Source organism: Cariama cristata, unplaced genomic scaffold (genome assembly GCF_000690535.1).
Source record: "Cariama cristata isolate BGI_N322 unplaced genomic scaffold, ASM69053v1 scaffold3840, whole genome shotgun sequence".
Classification (NCBI taxonomy): Eukaryota; Metazoa; Chordata; class Aves; order Cariamiformes; family Cariamidae; genus Cariama; species Cariama cristata.
The window spans coordinates 25,174-41,228 of NW_009593917.1; the positions used below are offsets into that span (position 1 = coordinate 25,174).

Sequence of the window (16,055 nt, forward strand, 5' to 3'; positions counted from 1 at the left end):
ACATACAGCAAGTCACATTCATGAGGGTTTATCAGCTGTATATCTGAGATAATGACTTTGTGTGCAAAGCAGCAATTTGTTCAGGTTTTCTAGATGTATGGCAACCTGGGCATTTGGATTGCACGACATCACGTAGATAACTGCCTGAGAGGCTAGGCACTAAATTAATGAGAAATAGTTTATTGTTCCAGTGGCTGATATTGGCAGACTTGAAAATTTTGGGTGGAGATGAGGTAGGAGAGCAAGGTCAGGTGTTACAGTGACTGGTTCACTTGTTTGCAAGAGTTACAGAGTGCACAAGCTGAGTCATGTCTGCGTGTAGCTGATATAAAGGGCACATGCTGACATAAAGAATTACCCTGCCATATAGGCTCTTTCTTGTGTTTGCTCTTATCCAGATTTCCATGCAAATGATTCCCTCTTCCTGTTAATCCTCTGAAGGGGACAATGCCTTAATCCATTGGTTTGCTGTGCAAAAACTTATGGTACCCCTGTTATTCTACTAAGTGTTCAGTGTTTGAAGGGAAGAGAATGGGAGATATGAGTGAAAGAAAATATGATGCATGTAAATCCCCTTGTTTCCTCAGCCTATGAAAACAACATTTAATTCTTAGTATCACTTAAAAATAGTCCAGTTTTGGACTTGTATTTCCATTTGGCAGTGTATTTGTGTTGAGACTGCTTACTTTTTTCCCCTCAATATTTATGTATAAATTTATCAGTCTCATTTGTCACCTCACTTTACCTTAAGATTGCTTCTCTTACAGGCAAACATAGCCTTCCATGTAACTTATAGCACAAAATAGCGTTACAATTGGAAAGACAGGATTTTGCTGTGTAGTTCAGTGTTTGTAGTTGTAATACTAAACGCAGGCGCACGCCTCAGAACACTTGTCTGTGTTTTGGATTGAAATGGCCTGTTTAAAAGTAGACACTTTTGTTTCTATATAAGCACAGATTCTTCCCCTCTGAAGCAGATGCTAGTTCAACAATCAGATCTTACCTTGGAAAATACTTACCTGTTAAAGCATCTAAATTATTTGTCCTAAATTCACTTGTTCTTCTGTTTATTTGCTCTGTGTAGTAGTATTTTGGGTTTGGTTAGTGTACTTTTTTCTTTATGGTAAATAGTCTGTCCCTTGCTGAAAATGGGGACTTGTTTGCCTCTAAAGCCCTAAATGTGATGCTCTTAATGACTATTTTGGGGTAGATAGTGGGGAATGATGGTTTGTAACATTAGGAGATCTTTTAGGTAACAGTTTGAGCCTTGAAGATAATGGATTTAAGATCTAAATTAAGTTTGATTGTTCTGTAGGTCCCTACAGAACATAAGGGGAATATATGTTGATGTAATCAGAGGATACATGCTGTTTTAATCTGTCCTGAGGATACTGACAAAGCTACTGAGATGTGATGGGGTCTCTTTGCCAATTGTGGTGGATTCAGAAGGATCTTTGCATGTGAAAAGTTAGGGTTAGTTCGTGAGCTATGTGGTGGCAAACTACGCTCCTGACCTTCAAACACAGTACCAAACTTTCTTGTGAAGATTTCTTTATCGTGTCTTTTTTTAATTTTCATGATCTCACAAGGACTTCTGATGCTGTAGAAGTGAAATATTATGCATGTGCTATTTAAAAGGCAACTTTGATTTACAGGTCTTGCCCCAGTGCAGGTGAGGTGGGGGAAGGAAGGAGACTCCGTTAAGAAGTTAGGAGTTTGGGTCTTGAGGTCTAGTCTATGCTATAGCTCTAAAACGAGACCATTGCATGACAGGTTTGGTTGCAGATATGTTCAGAATGTGTGTAACAATTTGTTGTGAGAGCAGTTACGATTAAACCTGTCTGGCAAATCAGGCAGTCATCTTTAACGTGATCCTTGGTGTTCAACTGTTTTGTATTTTAAAAAATGAATAAAGAACCAGTGCTAGTTTGAGGGGAGGAGGAAGGAAGGAAAGATAAAAATGTGCCTGGAAATCAGTTTTGGAATTAAATTTTTTTTTTAGGTCATTAGTTAAAAAAATGATTACGTTGTGCTTTGAAAACAGCCTCAGACAGTCAGCAGAAAATATTCTTGTATGACTTCTAAAAGGAAAAACAAGTGGTTGCAGCCATTTCTTATCTATTTGTTCCTTGTTTATTCTTCCTACCACAGTATTTTCAGACTTTATGAAGTGTCAAAGGTCAAGCTCAGTTTGCCATGAAATACAAATGCATGTGTTTTTCTGTTAATGATTGACTTCAGCCTTCATTTAAAGGTTCCTGAAGGCTTAATACTTATAATCTCTACGAGCAATATTTTGCTTAATAGTGCACTTTTTTGAGCTTTTGTTTTAGCTTTTACTAGCTTAAGCATTTGTTTATTTTCCTCTAACTTTTTAAACTACTTAGAAGATCTGCAGCCTCTCTAATAGTAAAAGTTGTTTGCCTATAAGAACATCTTTTTCTTTAACTGTTTCAGGTTCCTATTTTGTGCCTTATAGTTCGAAGAACATCGTGATCAGTTTCCCATGATACTTGCTTTGGACTCACCATTACTCTGTTTTGTTGATTTGTTAAAGGAGGAACCAACAAGCAAGCAAAAAAGCTCCCAAAACTGTGCGTAGGCTTGTGTTATTGTAGCAAGTGTAAATTAGATGGTAGTTAAGTCATCAGCTAGTTGCAGTGATATAGGATGTTTTTTCAGTGCATGAATACCCATTTTTCTGACTTTTCTGTTTTCCTGCTGCTTTTGCTCACAAGGGCTTGATCTCAGTAGAAATTTTGATCTTGTGTGGTCCTGACGTACAAAGGCAGAGGATGAAACTAGTCCAGTCCTATTTGTGTAAATGGCAAGCTTGGGGAGGATCACTCTATTAAGCATACATGTGGATCTCTTCTCGCTCTTGGTCTTTCATCTGTCATCCATCATGTCAGAACATTTAAGGTGTAAAAAACCTTGGAAGAAATCAGTGTTTGTCCTGACTTGATACAATCTTTGTTTTTGTTTCTTGTACTATATGAGCTTATTTTGCTAATTTTACAATGTACTGGCAATTTTATGCTTGTTTCCACCTTGTTGCATCAAGATCAAAATGGCACATCCAAACCCAAAGTAGAATTTTGTACTGTCACAAGGCATGTATACTGAAGAGATGCTATGCAGAAGCACAGGAAAACCTACAGCTATTTGTAAAACCTGTGAGTTCAGTCTGTTCATTCAGAACAAACTAATTCAGACTGTCTAATAATGGTTTAATGTCTGCTGAAGACAGAAGTTGTGTGCTCGTGCTTGTGATATGGAAACAGGGTGCCTGTTCAAAGATCTCTTTATTGGGATCCCGTGGGTCATATATAGTTCTTGGTTTCCAACTCGTTATGACTATCAGTATCTTTCAGTAATAAGGTTATTCAAGAAAAGACTTACTCCTCAGGGACAAGAAAAAAGAAAGAGTAAAAAAAGGAAAAAACAATGTCTTGTATTTCTGTTGGATACTTCCACTAGTCCCTGGTTCATAAATCTTTGTGTATTGGCAATGATCTCTTTGAGTGTGTTGTGGAAATGGATTAGTTCCTTTATAGATGATTCTGGTTCTTAAAGCCTGTTCCAGATAGCTTTGGTATCCAAAAGAGTTGGTATTTCCTTGCACTAAATTCTCTTTGTCCAAAATATTTTAGTATTTTCATTTAAATTGAGATTTGATTTTTTGGTTTTTTTTGATAGTATTGCTTTAAGGGAGAACCTAGCTGAGACATCTGCAAACTATACACTTAGAAGTAAGCAACTGAAAGCTGTAGTCATCTAACGTCAGTTCGGAGTATAGGATACTTCCTGTGGCAGCATTGTCATAGATTTATTTTTAGTCCTTAAACACATACTTTCTCTAATGAGATCAGCAGATCTCTTTTGAATAGAATAAGCAGTGCACTTTTCTGACAGTAGGAAATCTAAATGTGTCAATACATGCATGCATCTGCTTTCCTTTTCTACTGACATACTGTTCTGTGATCTGTGGATTGCTCAGTAGTGAGAACAGCTATGTGGAAATTCAGTTGCTCTCCCTTTTGCACCCCCCAACTAATGAAATTCCTCAGAATTCATGAGAAGCCACTGAGCAGTCTCTGGAACAATTTTCACAGGCGTGTGTAAGCAAGACACGTAGCACAAGGCATTTGGCGTCGTCGTTGGATAAAAATAGCGTTGGCAGTTTCCAGGAGGCTGACCTGCAGAAGCTCTGCATGGACACAGGAGGACATTCTGATACTTGCTGGGTGTAATGGTTCTGTTGGTTACCTAACATCTGTTGAACAATTCCCTCTTTTTCAAATTACTAGCTTTTCCCTGGAGAAAGTAAAATAGATAATGGATAAAAGGGGATGTATCTGGACTGCCTTAGGCAAAGGGTAACGCTGTGCTTCTAGGCACAGGCAACAAGAATAAAACAATATTGATGTAAAAAGTGCATTAGTAGGAGGGACATAGAGTAGTTCTAAGCGATGAAACTTACATCTGTAATGCGAACAGTAGGAGTCATGAGATTCACACAGCCCATAGTTGAGTTCCAGAGTAGTTTGCTGGAAGATGTTGTGGATGCTGAAAACGTGTAAGTGTTCTGGGAGAGGATGGCAGTTCATGGAGGAGAAATCACCAGAATATTGATAAATACACTGAAAAAAGTAATGTCCAAGTTTTTTTAGTAGGGAAAAAAACCCCCAAAACCTGGCTTAGGAAGTCCCTCAGCTGTTGATGGTTTGAGGCTGGGAGAGTACATACAAGCTTCCTTATTCTTGCATAAATCGTAACTAATAACTTAATGGAAGTGTGAAGATTTTCATGTTGTAAATATTGTCCTTCCCTTTTCTCCAAGTATTTTTATAAAATACAAGGAAAACTCTCCTAGATATTATTAAAATTGTGCTTTCAGAAGTTACCGAGTGCCATTATTTAAGCAGTTATGTTAACTCTGCATTATGATTCTGTTGTATTAGGCTACTTCTGCATAAACCTTTCCAGTCTGAGAGAAGGAAGTATTTTTTAAACATCTGCCATTCATTTAACTTGTCCTATGTTGTTTATTTTACACAATCGTTTTAAAAGAATTTATTTCCTAGAAATCTGCTTTGTAGAGTACTTCTCACAAAAGAAGAGTTTCACATGCTTTCAGTATGAGAGAAGCATTATTTCCATCTTATAAATAGAGAGCTTCTTTGAAGCAGTTTGTCTCCGATTCTGTACTTCCTGTTCATTATGAGTTAACACAAGAATTTTCTCATTATCCAGCATCATTATAGTTTGTACTTAAAAGTATTAGCAGTGTAGTATGGCCTCAACTAGTGTACTACTTACATAATGAGGTGGTGGCAGAACTGATTTTTGGGAAGGGTGTCTGACAGTGAGCAGAGGTACTGGGTTAGGGGGTGGCTGGCCAGTCTATTTTGCAAGTGCTTAAAACCAACGTAGCTATAGGTCTTTGCACATGAGAATCTGTTATATTACATATGGAAAATTTGCTCTCGCTTTCCACAGTCTGTTTCTGTTGTACTATGTGTAGTGCCAGTCAGATTATTCTGTAAGCTCTCCAGTGAACTGTAATTTTACTGCTGTCTTGGTTTGCTGCATGAGCTACACAAACACACATACCAGATCTTTGATTAGTTTAGATTTTTGTGACCTATTATGTGGATAAGTGGCACAGAAACACTCTTCACTATAGATGCTACCAATAAGCTCCCTGGTCTGATATTTTTATCTTAAGGATAACTTCTGGTCCATCTTCTGTGGAAGCTTGGGAATTGGTTATTCTGCAATTACATGTTTTGAGGAGCTAATTCTTAACTTCCACTGCCTTAAGGTTTAAGTCCTTAAAGTAGGAATAGCTTTTCCTCTATGTCAATCAAAATGTTGTGTATGAATATGAACATGATTATATGTAGCAATTAGGTGCTGTGTTAGTATCTGAATTAGCAGCTCTGGAATATAGCCAGCTTGTGGGCAGGAAAGCGGCCAATAGCCTGGAGGAGAAATGCTTTAATTAATATGTAATAACTGCTCTAGAGAGCTCTCATTATCCTGGCAAGCTGCATTTGTAATTTTTCATATTACTTATTTGGGACAGTTGTTGTAATTTCTATTTAAAAAATGTGGAAGGCAATTCACTGTGCTGTTTTCATACTGAGCAAAAATGTGTAAGAATACTTGAAAATTTACTTGACCAAAGTGAAATTGAAAATTACGTGGATCTATTGAATATATTTCATAGTCATCAGTTTCTTCATAGGATCAAGATATCGCAGGAAGAATTATTTGCCTTAAGGAAATTAATGATTTACACATGTGCTGTTCTGTTGATATCAATTCTTTTTGGTGCTAGGTTTCTTCGCAAAGGATGAATACAGAAAATTTTCTTGAACTATGCTTACCTGTGAAGTTAAACTTTGAGAAAATTCTTTTCATTAAATAAAGCTGTTCATACAAGACATGCCAACATCTCTTTTGTGTCCTGCAGAAATGTAACTTAGAGCCTGGTATTAAAGCTGTAATTTTAAGGGGCTAGGTAGTAAGTGGTAAAGCGTGGGCTCCCACTTCTGCGGTTTAATGGCGGTGCCATTCTGAAATGCTTCAGGTAAGGCCGTTGTCTTTCCTCTTAGCTGTCTGTTGTGTTGAAAACCAGTGGGAACCTTTCTTCTCTTCTGGGCTTTGCCTGTCATTGCTGTAGCAAAACCAAGAAAGAATCAAGATAAAGGCATATTTCTTTCATTAATACCTGGAAGCAAGAAGGTACAGTCAGCATGTTGTTAACTGAATGTAATTTGAGCTGAATGTTTTCACTACAGGCTTTTTATATTCCAATTATTTTATTAGCTGTATAAGCCATTAAAAAGGACTGTAAACTATTTGATTTCCCTAAGGAGAGTCCTAATTGAATCACAGCCTGTGCTAACTGGAAATTGGGACTGCTGGACTGTTGCTCTGAAGTAAGTTAGTCTGTGACTTTATGCAAGCTGCTTAAACTGTTTCAGTTGCCCAGTTTTGTTACCTGTTTGTCTCCACGAATGGGGTGCATGTACCTGTCCACATGAGATTGGATTCTCGTAGCTGGTAATCTCTGGTGGGCTTGTCTAGTTCTACAGTTGCCTTTGTGTCTTCTCATACCTAGGCAGGAAGCCTGGCAGGAGGGTCAGCCATTCCTTGGTACCTTCATACCACACAGTGAGTCTTGTAATGCCCGCTTCTCAAGATTTAGCTGCCTTTTCCCTTGGCCTTGTAGATACCCCAGGTGCCACAGGTACTCTGATTCTTAGTGCTGCCCTGCAAGTCGTGTGGAGATGCTGAGGGCTGTTGATGCTGGTGGAGCTACTGTTTATTGGGGGGTGACAGGAGGCCATGGACATTCTGCCTCCTAGTGTTTGCAGTTTCCTTTGGACAGTAGAACTGCAGGCTCTAAATAGCTCACTCTGGGAAAGATAAGTGAAAAGATGAGTCTTGTAGAAGTTGGACTACTTAGAAGCTTCACAACTGGCTGGTCTCCAGGCTGTGTGAGAGCATTTACTCCCTCTGACTCCTGCTTACAAATTTCTGGGCTGTAAAACGGGACAGATCTCTAAGTAATCTCTTGCCATGCCCAAGGTGCATGTGAGCCTTCCTTGACTGCAGAGGAAGAGAAAGGACAGACCTTTCATGAATTTGGTCTGTGCCTTTCTGTCAGTGTCACAGGGGCCTTGTTCTTCTGTCTCTGTGCTCTCTCCCTTCATAGAGCTCATGTTTCTGCTGCAGAGGTGCAGGGCTGGCAGGGCTATCTTGTTTGGGTTACTGATGGCCAGGAAATGCAGGAACTACCCGTACAAGTACCTCGGTCATCTGCAGATTGTGCCTTGAAACTCCATTATATTTATCACAGGGTCCGAAAACCCTAATAACACTGTCCCTGCCCCAAACAGTTAGGTCACGGTTCATTGAGATCACTGTCTGCCCTAAAATAAAGGTTCTATTTCTTGTACTCCCATTCTGTTTTTCTCTAGCCATCTGTTCTCTTTTGTCCTTCACTTACATTGTAAACTCTTTGAAGAAACAATTTTTTTGTTTGCTTGTTTGTTTTGCTCTGTCCTCTTCAGTGCCTTGCACAATGGGGTCTTCATCAATGTGCAGGGCTCATTGACGCTTTAACAACACTACTTCTGAGACTTCTGTGTCTTAGTATTGATAGATAAACTTGCAAGTATTCTACAGTACATCTCTTGGTTATGTATTTTTTACAGATAATTTTATTCACCCTTATCACTGAATCACAATTGTTTATCTAATTGTGTCTTTAGAAAAGATACTCTAAACAAAATTCCAGTTACAGATTTAAAGCCATTCCAGGTTGAAAGAGTTCTTTCACCTTCTGTATAATTAAAAAAAATTGAAGTATTTTTTTCCAATGCATCTTGCATCAGCAGCTTTTACCACTACCCATTTAGACAGATTTTACTTTCCAAACAGATGGGGACATTTACCCACCTTGAATATATTTGTTATAACTACTATGCTATAGGAGCTTTGTTTACCTTTATGCCCTGGAAGAACTGTTGGGTGTAACATCAGCAGTGCATGTTAGGTGGTAGCAGGTAAATAATGTGGTGCTGAACACCTGTATGAAGTGAAGCAGAAAGCTGGCTTTTAAAGTGAATCGACTTCTCTTCTACCTATTTGAAGATATTTTTGGCACACTTGGAATATAAAACAAAATTGTGGCTGAAACTTTAGTGTACTCACTTGAACTGAATCTTAATGATCTAAAGCCTTATTTATAAACAAAGTACAATTTTAACACTGTAAAGTCGGAACAGTATCAGATGTAGTGACATGTTCCCATTATGTATGAAAATGGTTGTAGCAACTCGAGTTCATTTAGTTGAAAGTAAAATCATATTCCTGATGTGAATATTACAATATAAAAGCCTATTGTTGTTTCTTTACTCATTATTAATGTTCAGTATGATCTAGATCTATGTAATTAAGGTAAAAAATTTGTGATTTTTTTCAACAAACCTAGCTGTTTAAAGTCTAGAATTAAATCAAGTGAAATGTCAGAATGGATATGGAGCCTCAAAGGTGTCTTTAATGGGCCTATTCATTGGTTTGAATACTAGGTTAGTTACTGGAGGAATAATTGTGTGGGTTTTTTTTTTTTTAAAAAAAACCAAACAAAACCCAAAACAACTAAAAGTAATAATAACTTCTGTAGCTAATTGCATTCCTTGAGCTGATAAAGTCTAAATTAGTTGATTATGTAAATTCATCAAGTTTTTCTTACCATGTTAGGTAAATATATTTTAAAATATTTTTACATATTTGTTAAAGTAGTTACTCAATTTTAACCCAGCTTTATCTAAGATTTTATGTTGCTGAACTAAAACAAATACTAGCTGAAAGGTTAAATCACTTGGTCTTCTAAAATGCTGTCTTTTTCTATTTTGCAGCATGGGTGAGCTCTCTTTCTATGGGTATGGTCTTCTTCTGTTCTCCGATAGTCAGCATATTCACAGACCTGTTTGGTTGTCGAAAAGTAGCTGTTATTGGAGCTGCAGTAGGGTTTGCTGGACTCCTTTCCAGTTCTTTTGTAAGGTAAATATTTTCTTTACATTTGAAGCATTTTATCAATTTTACAGTATGGAGGTAATGCTGATCCTATCAGAGTATGAAGGAGTAAGCAGTGCTACTTTATATTACCTGTTAAAGTAGAAACCTTGTTTTTGTCTTTCTAACCATGACTTGTGGAAACTCCAAGTGGTACTTTCAACTGCAAAAGTAATTTAAAAAGTATAATATAACCTCATAACAGCATTCCATATTTAACAGGAACCACTATGTATGAGTATATCAACAGCAAGACTAATGCTATAAGATCACAGCATTGTCCTGGATAAACTTGTATGTTTGCTTGATGTATGCTGTGTTTTAGCAGGTACATAAACATTGTTTCTCTATTCTGTCCCCTGTTGTCATCCTGCCCCTCCCGTTTATTTGTAAAACACTATTTTAATGTTGATAAATATGCAGCAGGACCTGCAGGACAGTGTTAATGTTCTAGTAAAATTTCATGTTTTCTTCTATTCTTACTGGTCCAATTGCCAAACACAGAGATAGTGAAAGCCTTGGTATAATGACATGTACTTAGGGCTTATTGGCTTTATTAAGAAAATCCCACTTTCTTGTGTAATTGAAAAAACTTGAACAGTAGTTGTGTGGGTTTTTTCTCCAGATTATACTTCATTTTGTACATTTCTGTAACTTTTGCAGAGTAAATCCTAAGAAGTTCAAGAGCAGCTGATTTGTTGGACATGCCCAGTAGAAGATGAGGAAACAGGAAATTTACTCATTATTCTAGTCATCAGCAGAAATTGGTTAGTGAAGATAGGGTAAAAAGTAGCAGGAAAATTAGCCACAGTTACCTCTAGTTCTCAGTCTGCTTTTTTCCCCCACCCTTAGCACAATAAGTATAGGAACAGTCACAAGCAAAATTCAGAAATTTCCCACATAGATGAAAATGTATCTATGCAGACAGGCTTGTGAAAGAGTTTTCTGTGCTTGTACTCTGAAGCAGATAGATCTGAGCTGGCTATGGTCTGAGTGGGTGAATATCCATGCTATGTGGCACTATGCCTGAGCTAGTATGTCTAGTTAGGGCATATGTCCCCTAATGTGAAAACATTTGACAAATTTACAGGAAGAGAAGACAAATGGTTCTGTCTTGGGTACTGAGACTAGTGTTTATTCTTGGAATAACTTATATTTATGGAAAAAGAGAGCTTTGTTTTCTTGCTACTTGATTCTTTTTTTTAATTTTTGGTTAATCCAAGTGCAAATATTTTGCTTAATTCATTTTATTAAAGCAAGCAAACAAAAAAAACCTACTTCCTGATATGTTTTTAAGAGGCTTGTTGCTGCAGGTGAGGTAAAAACTAGAAGAATGCATCTTGGAAAAGTCTTTCTTCCTTCTTGCTTCCCAGTAGTGTGTTAAGTGATGACTACTAAAACAGTCTCATTATAAATTAAATCTCTTGATAAAGGAAAGATGTTTTCTTCCTTTGAACATAATGCTGTCATCCATGTGTTTCCCTGACATCCGGTGAAACAAGGGCACAGAAGAGGCATACAAAAGGAAGTTATTTTGAAAACATTTAAAAAATATTTTTCTTATTTGAATTTTGTTTTAGAATTTGAGGAGCACTTTGAGAGGAGAGGTTAATTCTTGTTAGAGTATGTGCTGTGTTAATGTGCATTCTTGGTGTTTCATTGGTACTTACACTAAAATGATTTATGCCTATGATGTTATCAGTTAATTGAGGGAGTACAGTTCAGATATAGAAGTCAATGTTCTAAAAGTAAAATATTGTACAGTAGGTAAATGTAAATATTATTTACTGCTTTTATTATGTCCCGATTTCTTAACATAAATTTTATCTCTTAGGAAGCTGAGATGTAAGAGTATTTGTAATGCAGGAAAATATTTTACTATATATGTCATGCTGCAAACTCTTTGAATGAATCTAAAGATGGAAGCGGAATTTCTCTGTCCTTACTGTATTATATTCTTCCGTTCATTTTATAACTTCTGTTTCTATTTTTCATGGTTATTTTCCATTGATAAAGATAATCAATCTTATCCCCTTATATTGTTCCTGCTGGCTTACCTTGTGTATAATCAGGTTTAGAAATTGATGGTTTAATGTAGAAAGCAACAGTATTATGTTAGAGATATTCTTTTTCACAATAATACACAAAACTAGATTTCCTGGTCTCAGACCTTTGTTAGTCAAATACTGTTTTCTAAGAATTTCTATAATTGCATGGGAAGCTTGAAGAGTGTATTTTGATACAGAGAGATGCTGGCAGGTAACATCCTACCATGAAAAGCACTACATAAAGCATTCATACTACTTTAAAAAAAAGAAGTTAATATATTGGCTAACAGTTTAAGTAAGTTAAGTGATTTGCTATAACTGCTTTAAAAGCAGGTGTTAGCTGGTAGAAAAGAGCCCACAGTTCATTAAAACATAGTATTAAAAAAAAAAAATTAAATCATCATGTGCCACCTCAGAAACTTTATAAAAACATTTCTCTCACATTGCCTTCTTCATCTAAATGTAAAAAATGTTTCCTTTAACTTATTAATACTATAATACTAATTTAATTAATTATACTAACACTGTTACTTTATACTATTAAGATTTCTTGCACAAGTACCTTTCAAAGTCACATGTCTGCCTGTGATCTAATACAATGACTCTGCTTCATTTCAGTTGTATAGTAGGTGGTAATGGTGGAGAACCTAGTGATGAAAATCCTCCTCAATATGAGCTGAAATGTTTTATTCTTTATTAATGTTTTTTTCTCTATTTCTTTCTTAGCTTATCCAATATCTGGATAAAAATGGTGAATTTTGAATATTTAATAAAAAGGGATTGTTTGTCTAAAAAGATTAATACCTAAAAAGTCTATAATTTGCTAGTAATGTATTATATTACTGAAAATTCAGTATTTTTATGTTTTAGTTTTCATTATTAATGATGTTTACAGCTTTTGCTATTGTATTTTCATAATAAGCTGTGTAAATATTTTGTTTTTCTGGGTTCATGAGGAGTGTTGAGTATTATGTTTGAACTGCTAACACAGCGAAGAAATGTGTAAATCTAAACTATATAATTTTCTTAGAAAAAGGAAAAAACAAAACAACAACAATAAAAAACCCTCCCAAAACCAAAAACTCAGTAATGGTTGAACTTATCTTTGACTAATTCACCCTGACAATGGTTTTTAAAACTTTGTTTTAGTCAGACTATTTGGTGTAATTTTACTTAAATATAATTTTGCTTTTTTACCTGTTCAGTGAATTCTATGAAATTTTCAGTGGAAAATAGAATAATTGCTGAATTGAGCTGATGCAATGTATTTCAACTATAAGTACATATGAATTCTGAACGCACTTCTATAAATATGTCAATTCATTGAAAAACTGTCTTGCATATGGTAGGTGAATGTGAGCATTTGGTGTTGTACAAAACACTATTGATTTTTTTCTTTTTCTTTTGATACAGCACCATTGAACCTCTATATTTCACCTATGGAATCTTATTTGCCTGTGGCTGCTCTTTTTCATACCAGCCGTCCTTGGTCATCCTTGGGCACTATTTCAAGAAACGCCTTGGACTAGTGAATGGTGTTGTCACTGCGGGCAGCAGCTTGTTCACCGTGTCGCTGCCCTTCCTCATGAGAGTTCTCATTGATTCTGTTGGCCTATACAACACCTTGCGGGTCCTGTGCATCCTTATGTTTGTTCTGTTCCTGGCTGGCTTTACATACAAACCCCTTGTTTCTGATGCCAAAGACAAGGAGGGAGGAAAGAAGGGAAAGTTCAGATTTCCTCCTGAAAAAAAGATTTGCAATTTCTCAGTTTTCAAAGTTCTCAGTTACCGAATCTGGGCTTTTGGGATCCCAGCTGCACTTTTTGGATACTTTGTGCCTTATGTTCACTTGGTAAGTGTGCGTGTCTTCCTACATAGGATGAATTTAAAACTGCAGCTGTTTCCCTTTTGTGTTTGGGACTAAGAAAACAATTGGTGATAGGAAGCAATATTTAAAGTGCAAGTTGTGTTGGGGAGAAACACAAAATTAACTTTATTGTTGGTGATGAAAAGAGGGTTCTAACCAGAACTATTAGTTGAGCCAGTTAAAATTTTAGTTCACTATTCTTAATCTAGGGTTTAAAATACTTCAATCATGAGAAGAGACATTTGAAAAGTGTTCTGTACTATTCTAAAGAGAATTCTTTATTTTGGTAGTCGGCTGCATACCTTGCCAATGACACTTATGTGTTTTGGAGGAATAATGGAAGGAGTAAATAACAGAAAACGGGTAAAACTGCTAATTTTTGTTCCTTTGAATTGAGGTATGTTTGTTAAAATGTATATTTTTAGGATATATTTTATTGACAATTTTCCACGTTTATTAAAAGCAAAATACTTGGATTTTTCTCTCTCTCAAACTTTAGCTTTATAGTTTACCGCTATAGCACTAATTTTTAGGATGTATTTTATTGACAATTTTCCAGGTTTAAAGCAAAATACTTGGATTTTTCTCTCTCTCAAACTTTAGCTTTATAGTTTACCGCTATAGCACTAATATAACTGACCCTGTTATCTGGTGTTTCTAGCTGCCAGTTCAGCTGATTTTTATTGCTGTCTACAGTAACTTGACGGAGCTTTAGCTTCTGATGTAGGGGAAGCTGTCAATCAGCCATTTCTTATACATGTACTAAAGTTAATTTGTTTCCCTATCAGAATTTTTTTTTCTCTGTAGTACACTGTTAATCTAAGAAATTTTGATGCACCTGGGAGATGCATTACATGAAATGTATCCAGCTGGCACTCATTGCACTACTTAAATGGTGAATTATTTTTGAACGGCTTCCTGGTGGTGCTGTCTAAACTGAAGCGGTGCAAACCAGAAGGCTTAAAGGGGAAAGGGGGGAAAAAAACCCAAAGCCCACAACCTGTAATGGGATCCTCTATTTAGACCATTACACAGCCTCATAGACAAGAGTATTGGATAAAAAGCATGGACTGGTAGAACTAGTACCCACTATGAAAACAGAGGGATCATATTAATATTTATTAGTCATCCATGATAGATGGATCCAAGATTAATGATAAAAAATGTCTTGAAATCTGTTAATCTTCAACTCCTTAAAGGCCCATGGGTTTGTATACAGTATAGCCAGTGGTGTCACTGCTTTCTCATAATATATTGGTTAGATTACTGACTCTGCATCAGATATTTATTTTAACTATTACTTTAGGGTCGGGGCTGGTTTGGTTTTGAGCAGCTGTAAACCAACTTTTGTTAATGGCTGGTTCTTGTTACTTAGTTTTTAATAGTGTAGATCTTATTCTATAACACTTCGCATTGGAGCATTCAAAGGACTGTACAATCGGATGACTAAGCTGTTGTGACATCTTACACTATTTCCCCATAAGTTCTGTAGAGATATTTTGAAATAAAACAGTGTTCAGAGGAGTAAAAGGGAAGTGGTGTAGAAAGCTTTTGGATAGATCATAAATGATCGTTAACACTTGCAGAGAAGTGAAGAACAAAGCTCTACAAGCAGTCGCATAGAGCCTCTAAAATACATTTATTTAACAAAAGCTTGTAATTTCTTACCAAGATGCTTGTACAAATGCTTCTTGTTTCTAGATTGGACTAAAGCTGCTGGTTGACTAGTAGAAGACAAAACCCTTTATCTTATTTATATTATGTAATTTTTCTTTTTATAGTGTGTTTTCACTACTTGAGTGCTCCCCCACACCGTATCAGATTGGCACAAGTTCTGATTGTGAAATACAGCTCCAGTACAGGAAAACAACTTGATCAAGGCTGTTTCTAACATCATATATGATAACACTATAAAACTATTCCAAAGTACAATCTTCCAAAATATTTTTAAGATTAACTCAAAATTAGACTAAGAAATTTAAATTCTAGCTTTTTTTTTGCTCAGAGGAACTGTGAAACTTAACTATTTATAACATAAAATCTTCAATGGTAGTCAGTTTGTTCTGTATGCCACTAATGAGAGGGAAAACTTTACCAGCTCTTAGGAACTCTTCCCTGATAAGTTTTATTATCAAAACCCCCTTCTGAAACCCACAAGTTTTTGTTTTATTTTACTTGTCTCTAAATACTCAGTTTTACTGTGTAATTCTCTGGTGGTCCTGTAAACCAGAGAGGAAAATCTTCTTGAACAATGTATACTAAGATCCCACTACTTTTAAATAAAACCATTCTAACCAAGAAGCTTAGCTTTCATTCTTAGCTTTGCAGATAGCATTATTAAATGAAAAATAGCTTGTTTTTTTTCTTTTAAAACATCTAATTATTTATGATTCAGATATACCTATCAAAAATTTGATTTAGGTAATTCAGTATGCACAAAGAATCCATGGAGTATTGAGGTACTAAACCTGTGTTATGTACCCAGGACTCTTGACCATACTCTCAAATATTTAAAGCCTAAACCAAACTTTCATCAGTGAGTATGA

At 36.1% G+C, this 16,055-nt stretch overlaps 1 protein-coding gene across 1 annotated transcript; it reads left to right on the forward strand.

Moving 5' to 3' along the window:
• The first annotated feature begins 9,440 nt into the window (after window positions 1-9,440).
• Window positions 9,441-13,619, forward strand: SLC16A10 (solute carrier family 16 (aromatic amino acid transporter), member 10). The gene is made up of 2 exons (XM_009695954.1): window positions 9,441-9,582; window positions 13,056-13,619. Exons 1-2 carry the CDS (start codon window positions 9,458-9,460, stop codon window positions 13,564-13,566), a joined length of 636 nt encoding a protein of 211 aa, XP_009694256.1. The 5' UTR covers window positions 9,441-9,457; the 3' UTR covers window positions 13,567-13,619.
• The last annotated feature ends 2,436 nt before the right edge of the window (window positions 13,620-16,055 follow it).